The 6,955-nt window shown below is 42.7% G+C and overlaps 1 protein-coding gene across 4 annotated transcripts; it reads left to right on the top strand.

The window, feature by feature from the left end:
* Positions 1-643: 643 nt before the first annotated feature.
* LOC109783889 (uncharacterized) lies at positions 644-3,994 on the top strand. Of its 4 annotated transcripts, none has more exons than XR_002237768.4 (5): positions 644-1,050; positions 1,258-1,342; positions 2,165-2,341; positions 2,650-2,710; positions 3,723-3,994. XR_002237768.4 is itself a non-coding variant. In XM_020342469.4 (5 exons), the coding sequence occupies exons 1-5, from the start codon at positions 983-985 to the stop codon at positions 3,822-3,824; spliced, it is 465 nt and encodes a 154-aa protein (XP_020198058.1). In that variant the 5' UTR covers positions 657-982; the 3' UTR covers positions 3,825-3,994. The 4 variants fall into 4 exon arrangements, 2 of the variants coding, with proteins under 2 accessions (XP_020198058.1, XP_020198078.1); XM_020342469.4 differs by having other exon boundaries at positions 657-1,050; positions 2,158-2,341; positions 2,650-2,675; XR_002237770.4 differs by having other exon boundaries at positions 706-1,050; positions 2,650-2,675.
* Positions 3,995-6,955: the final 2,961 nt, after the last annotated feature.

The following is a 6,955-nucleotide window of genomic DNA, read 5'->3' as shown; positions in this document are numbered from 1 at the left end:
TAACCAATCCAAATATATTTCTAGACATCTAATGTAGTGCAATTTTGACTGTGCGCATTCACGCCTCCGATGATTTGGTCTTTTTTTAGATTAATGTTGTGTAGTTTTTATGTAGTGAATCCGAGGTATTTATTTCTTCTCCACCAACTAACTTCCCCATCTCAAATTGTTATTTGTAGTAAGAGAAGTATGTCTTAACAAAAATGTTTATTTTTCCTAAAAATATTTTTGTTAGATGTACTACACTGTATTCCTTAAGTGTATTGCATTTTTCATGAGGTCTTGGTGTGTGATACTCAAGACACCAAGGTCGAGAACTCACCATGCAAAACTATCTGTTCTTTTGCTACTGTGCACCGTGTGTTTTATGTTAGTTACACACCAGGAAGGGAAAACCTGATACGGTGCTTCTTTACATCTGTCAGGGGATTTGCTTCCCACAACCAAACTTAATAGTGATAATATGTGAGCCTTATAATGCTATCTTTCTCTACCCGCCCCATCATTCGTGTTAGCATGGTTATGCTATGCCAGATGCTTCCAGGCGTACTTATATTCTTATTTATAGTATTCAAGGTGCATTAGTACGTACATCTCTCTACTGTTAAAGGAGAATTGAACGTCGTGATGGTTCGACCTTCACGATCGCCTCGCTCCCCTCCACCCCACCCTCCTACGATTCCTCGAAAATCGGACTGCCTTCCCACCCCTCCGCTCACGTGAAAAAAAAAAGAAAAACAACGCACGTCCCCACGTCCCCGTATCCCACCTCCCACTCCCTTCCCCCAAATCCCTCGCTCTCGATTCCCTATTCTCTCCAGAGAGGAATCACCGCCGCCGACCTCCTCCCACCTACAGCGACCTCGAGCGGCAGCGAACTGCAGCCAAGCTAGATTGGAGTGGTGGATCCGTGCCCTTGACATCTCACGAAGTCCATGAGGAGGGCGACGCGGGGAGGGCGCGACGACGGCAACGACGAGCGATGGCGACGTGGGAAGGGCGTGGCGACCAGGAGCGGCGCATCGACGGCAACGACAAGCGACCGCCGAGGTAACGCTACCTCCACCACATCGGCCCCCATCGTTGGTCTCCAGTAGTCTCCGTCGGCCCCCGCACCGCGAGCCTCACGCCAGCGGGCTGCGTGCTCCCCGCGGGCATAGTAAGATGGGAGTTGAAGGGGTTTGCCGCGTAGCCGGTTGCCGCATGATTCTAAGCTTCGCTGTTGTTTGCCGTGTAATTTAATTTGTCTGTTTTTAGTTGGGAATCGGAGCAGGTGTGGCAGAACGACATCGACCTCCTCAAGCCGTCGGCGGGTCTAGAGAAGCTCAACTCATTCCTCATGGTACGTGCGCATCAGACCACATAGGATGTGGGTGAAACATGCCTTTCCGTTCAATTGAGTTTTCTCCCAGCCCCAGATTATGTGTTGTCTTTGTGTTCCTTCTCTGCATGATGCAAGTGGCACGGCTGCTTCAACATGTAAGAGCATGGTCTTTTCTCCGCATTAGTCACGTGATCCTAAATAATTGCTTGTCGGACTTAACTACAGAGCAATATCATGTTTCCTTTCGGGTATATGTTTGTCCTAAAACATTCAATGCCTCAAATTACGAAACAAGAACAAGTTGTTAATTTGTTATATGCAAAATGGTGGCATTACCCAAATATCTTTGTCCTATAAATGACATGTGATCAACATTATTCATGCAAACTGAGAAGCAGCTCATCCGGTCCTCTATGTATGTGATTATGTTGATAGATAATGTTACAAAGTTAGTTCAGATTATCCTGAAGCATGTCGCTCTCTGTCAGAAGTTAAGCAAGGTCATCCTTCGTGAACTGGTAGTATGGTTGATTTGATTACTCTGTTAGTCTACTGTGATACTATGTTCGTTTGCTCCACCACTGTCTTTTGCATACCATGTCCAAACTATAAGTGCACACAAGATTACCTACAAGTAGATGAAAAGGTAAGATGTCAAACATTGATCAGTCGTCGTGTGGGACTAATGGTTCATTTGAAACTCTATGTGGTGACGGAAATGCTTCTTTCTTTTCTTCAATCCTTTTCTTTTCCCATTAAATTTCCATGAACTAATACATCTAACTGAACCGTTGACAAAAAAAAGTCCCGAGTTTAATGTCTTTCTTTTTAAGTTTTTAGGTGCGCTGTTAAACCTTGTCGAGGGAGGCGGTGGCGACTGGTGGTGCGAAGCTGATCCTCCACAAGGGCTTCCCCATGCTGCTACGCTCTCCTGTCGGTCTCTTCTTGCCTTCGCTCAGGCAGGCACTGGCGCGGCTGACCGGCCGTTAATCAGCGACGGACAACATGGCAACGCAGGTGTGCGAGGAGTCTCCGGCCGCTACAGGCTACAGCCTCATGTTTGGTCTTCTATTCTACTACCTTAATCCCATAATTTTCTGCTCGGACCATTCCATTCTTGTTAGTTATCACGTGGGATCCCATCAGGCCTCATGTGTGGGCAGAGATTTTCTACCATGGGATTCGCATTTGTGAGGTTCAGTTGGCATATTAGGCAACCCGTATATTTCAAAAAAGCACTGGCCAATAATAAATTGTGTGCACTGATTACTGATTCAATTTCCATTGTTCATATTATGATATCTTTTCTGCTTGGATTTTTGCAGGGGGTGAAGCAAACACTTATTGGGAGGTACTCAAAATTTGATCACTTTGTTGTAGAATCAGGTGCTGATTAATTAATCATTGACTGATTTTGAATCTCTGCCAATAGTTCAACATCTTTTTTTAATCATAAGGTCTAAAAGGTATCATTCAAAATCTGCAGATGATCAGTAGTGTCAAACCCACATCCTCTCTGCCATCTTATACATGAACTGCTTTGTAAAAAGTGGAAAATTGTTGCTTGTAATGTTGATGTGCAGACTACCAAATTGGGAAATTTTCGATCATGGCGAAACTACACTGTAAAAAGTGAATCATATTAGTAATGTCTCCCAACTCTCAAATTGTTGCTTGTTATATTAATCTGCAGACTACCAAATTGGAAGATTTTCAATCATGATATGATTCTAAGAATGGATGCATGATTGCAGATGGCTACCAAACCGTAAAAATTCAACATTCAAAAGATGTATTTTGTATTAGCAGTTTTGATGCATGATTGCAGCTGCATGTAGGTTTCGGTTTGTCCAAGAACTGTCTATGTATACCGATAATGATTACTCCATCCGTCCCAAAATAAGTTTATTTGGTTTAGTACAGTTTATTTATACTATAGAACTGTACTACCTGTACAAAATCAAAGATACTTATTTTGGGACTGGGGGAGTACTCTGTTTTCAAATGGCGCCTGCTGTACACATGACAACTGTGCGTGTATAAATCAGTATCATGTTGCCTGCACATTGAACTTATAATTTTTTTTTCTGAATAATGTGTCATATTTTGATTCCTGTCAAAATGACCATTGCTATTTGCTTTCTAGACATCTTGTATGTGGCTTGTGGTGATAACAATTTTTATTTTTCTCAGGATTTGATTATGATCATGAAGGGTACATTACGATTTACGAGCATTTAATCTTCTCTGATAATCAAAGTGCCGCATAGTCTTATGTGCATTCATCAGAGCTATTCCACAAATTTGTCCCCCCTTATGCCTTTTTACACTTTTATATGTGTAGCTTTTAATTTTTTTAAGACGTTCATTCTTGTTTTATAAGTCTTCATGTGTGCAGAATTACTTTTGCGGTGAGCTGGAGTGTGACGTCTTCTCACGGGCTACTGTCATCAATCAAGGTGGTCATCGGTCGATATCAAGCTTGACGAGTACTTCCTGAAGGCTGATTTCTGCTCCCGCCGCGTCGCTGACCGAGGCCCCATCTACGTGGGAAGCTGCTATTTTTTTGATAGATTGGCAGTGAGATGCTTGGATAGGAGAAAAGAAATCAGAAGAGCATGAGAGATAGATGTTGAGAACCTAAATAATGCACACACATTTACATATTTCATGCGATGGTAGTATGTCGTCGTAGTTTTTGTGTTGGTTGTCCTACTGAATGTTCCTGTTTGTCCTAACTCATCACATCACTCTCAATTTTCAGTCATGCTTGGAGCTTTTATCTGTAACTCTACAAAATCAGAAAGCATGTCTAAAGCTCAAGGTAATGTTGAAACTTGGAGGCGATCAAACCATATGCTTTTTGGTCTGTAAGAGTTTAAACTAACTATTGCTTTTTGGGCTGTACGAGTTTGAACTAACTATCGCTAACATCCTGACTTTGAATTTTTAGTTTGTATTTTTTTTTCAAAAGTTTGTATTTGTCCATGGTCAAGATAGGGAGCACGTAGAGCTTGGTTTGTTAAGCTTCTTTATATTCTCAAGGAGGTCAGGAGTTCCTCTTGAGAAGGAAGAGGACGGCCTTTAACTCAACCTACGCCTTCAGAGAGAGCTGCTTGAACTCAAGATGCTCCTCCCAGTCATTTGATCGATACAGAAATAACCTTTTATGAGAGTGGCCTAAAAGTCAGATGTTTTACATTAAGCATACTCCCTCCGTTCTAAAATAGATGACTCAATTTTGAACTAATTTTAGTACAAAGTTAGTACAAAGTTGGGTCATCTATTTTGGAACGGAGGGAGTACATCTCTTCTAGGTCTATTTAACTTTGGGTTTGGGAGTATTATATGTTGTTTGAGAGGGTCTATATTTTTTTTTTGAGAAAATACGATTTTGTTCTTTGTTTCTATACTTATCGAAGTTCATGTTTCTTTTCAGTTAGTTGTGAGAGGTACTGCGTAAGTTTCCATTTAGAAAGGAGATCAAATGATATTTTGAATCGATGACATAATAAATGAAAATACAAGATTTTGAATAGGGCTTGCCCACATGGCACTGTGGAAACAGGTGAAGGGAAAGGAAGGGTGAGGAGAATAAAATGATGCAAGAGGGAGTGTTTAAAGATATACGACGATTGCCTAGGAAGAAATAAGAGGGAGAGAATCAATTTGTCCAGGAATTGAAACCAGTCCTATCATATCCGACACACATTTTTTAATTCGAAAAATTATTTGATCATAATGCGTTTTTCTGACCCGTGGCAACGTACGGGCATTCAGCTAGTGTTTGTAAGAGTGGCATAAATATCCAAACCACTGTAGTTAATAATGGAGATAATTTAGCCTACGTGGAGGATACTACATATGTTTACATTTGAAGCCTGTTCTTCATCACTATATTACGGTTTATACATCTCATATTTTAGAAAATTATCGAGGCAAAAAAATGACGTCTCAAGGAAAATTATTATACTTCGATATAAATATTACATTCAATATTAGGGTGATGGCAAGCATGCTCGACACTATATATTGCGAGTTATGAGACAGCTAGCTATGTGTCCAGTAGGCAAGACTTTGTACGTATTCTTGTAGCTTTTTTGTTACACGTATATGTTCTTGACTAACCGTGACTAAAAAAAACTAATCGTTTCCGATGCACCGCACATGGTGCGTGCTGCAACACTATGCAAATTGCTCCTTACTCCTCGTGACTCATGAGTCGTGACAGCTGTGGCTCAGCACCAATCATATGAGAAGGTGACTGCCGGCGCAGCGTCACGGCAGATGCTTTCCATCTTGGCCTGTGTTTTCCGCCTTCCAAGATCTATCTCCGCGCGCGTGACCTGAACCACTCCCAGTTGAGACACAACAGCTGCAGCAGGTACTCGCGATGCCCGTGCGCCGCCTGCTGCTCCTCTAGCACACCACGCACCGTCGTCGTCCGGCACTGCGGCCAGCTCGCTCTGTAGCAGCTTCATGGTGGATGATCTTTCCTTGCTTACTACCCACGGCCTCCTGCGAGCATGATTATTCTCATCCTCTTCTTCTTCTTCTTCTTGAGTTAAACTTTCCTGAACGCTGCTTGCAGTATATATTGCTCTGTTTCTAGAAGCGATAGCTGTTCGAGCTGATGGTGCTGGCAATCCCAACATAGCTGGTGGCGCTGCAGACAGCCGGAGCTTCTCGCCTTCTGCCTGTTCGGTAGTGAAGATAACACAGAGTTTGCGGGATACAGTCTCGTCAGCATGCGAGAGTCGTATAACAGCGGCGACGTCGTGTTGAGTCGAACGAAGCCTCGAGGAGAGACGGTCCACTGCAAGGTTATGGCTACAATGTCAGCCTCGCCCTTGCCGGAGATCTTGCACGTATGGGTTTGGATGATGTCCTTTTTCCATTGACCATGCTCCCGTCGGAAGCGGCATCTTGTCCGGGATGCCATGATGTTCTTCCCCAGTCATATGGAGATGGATCTCTTTGGATGTGTTGCTGCCGGCGCCGGCGGGATGCCATGATGTTCTTCCTTGGTCATATGGAGATGGATATCTTTCAAGGTGTCGCCATGGGCGCCGGCAGCCTCACCGGCTCCGATGCGTGGTCTGCTTTTTTAGGGCTATACAACATGATCTGCTGTGTACACGTTATTGGTGGACTTATTAATATTGACCAATCCATGTTCGGCTATTTTGGGCTTGCTGGTTCAGATCGTGGTTCTGTCCCTTATATGTATTGTACTCTGAGAGGTGTACATGCGAGTCCGTTAACTTAAAGAAAACTTAGTTCCCATCATCGTGCAGCACATGCCGATCCAAACTCCTCTATTCTTTTCAACTTTTTTTTTACTTGGTTCTTTCCAACTCTTTATACATGCATGTTGTACGTGTCGGTCCAACATCTATATGTTTATAACTTTAGGCGTGTAACGTAATATCTTTAAATCTCAACCGTAAGTATTATTGATCAACGATGTATATTATTTTAGCATATGTGGATTAACGTGATGGCTTGTTTTACTTCTGTTTTAATTATACTAGTCGTCAACCCGTGCGCTCGCACGGGCTTGTCCGATTCTACATAGCATTATTATTTGGTCATATATCAATAGCTTTCTGTTGCCTTTTCTTTTCTATG

This window comes from Aegilops tauschii, chromosome 3 (genome assembly GCF_002575655.3).
Source record: "Aegilops tauschii subsp. strangulata cultivar AL8/78 chromosome 3, Aet v6.0, whole genome shotgun sequence".
In the NCBI taxonomy this organism is placed as follows: Eukaryota; Viridiplantae; Streptophyta; class Magnoliopsida; order Poales; family Poaceae; genus Aegilops; species Aegilops tauschii.
This window is presented reverse-complemented; position numbering and strand designations above follow the sequence as displayed.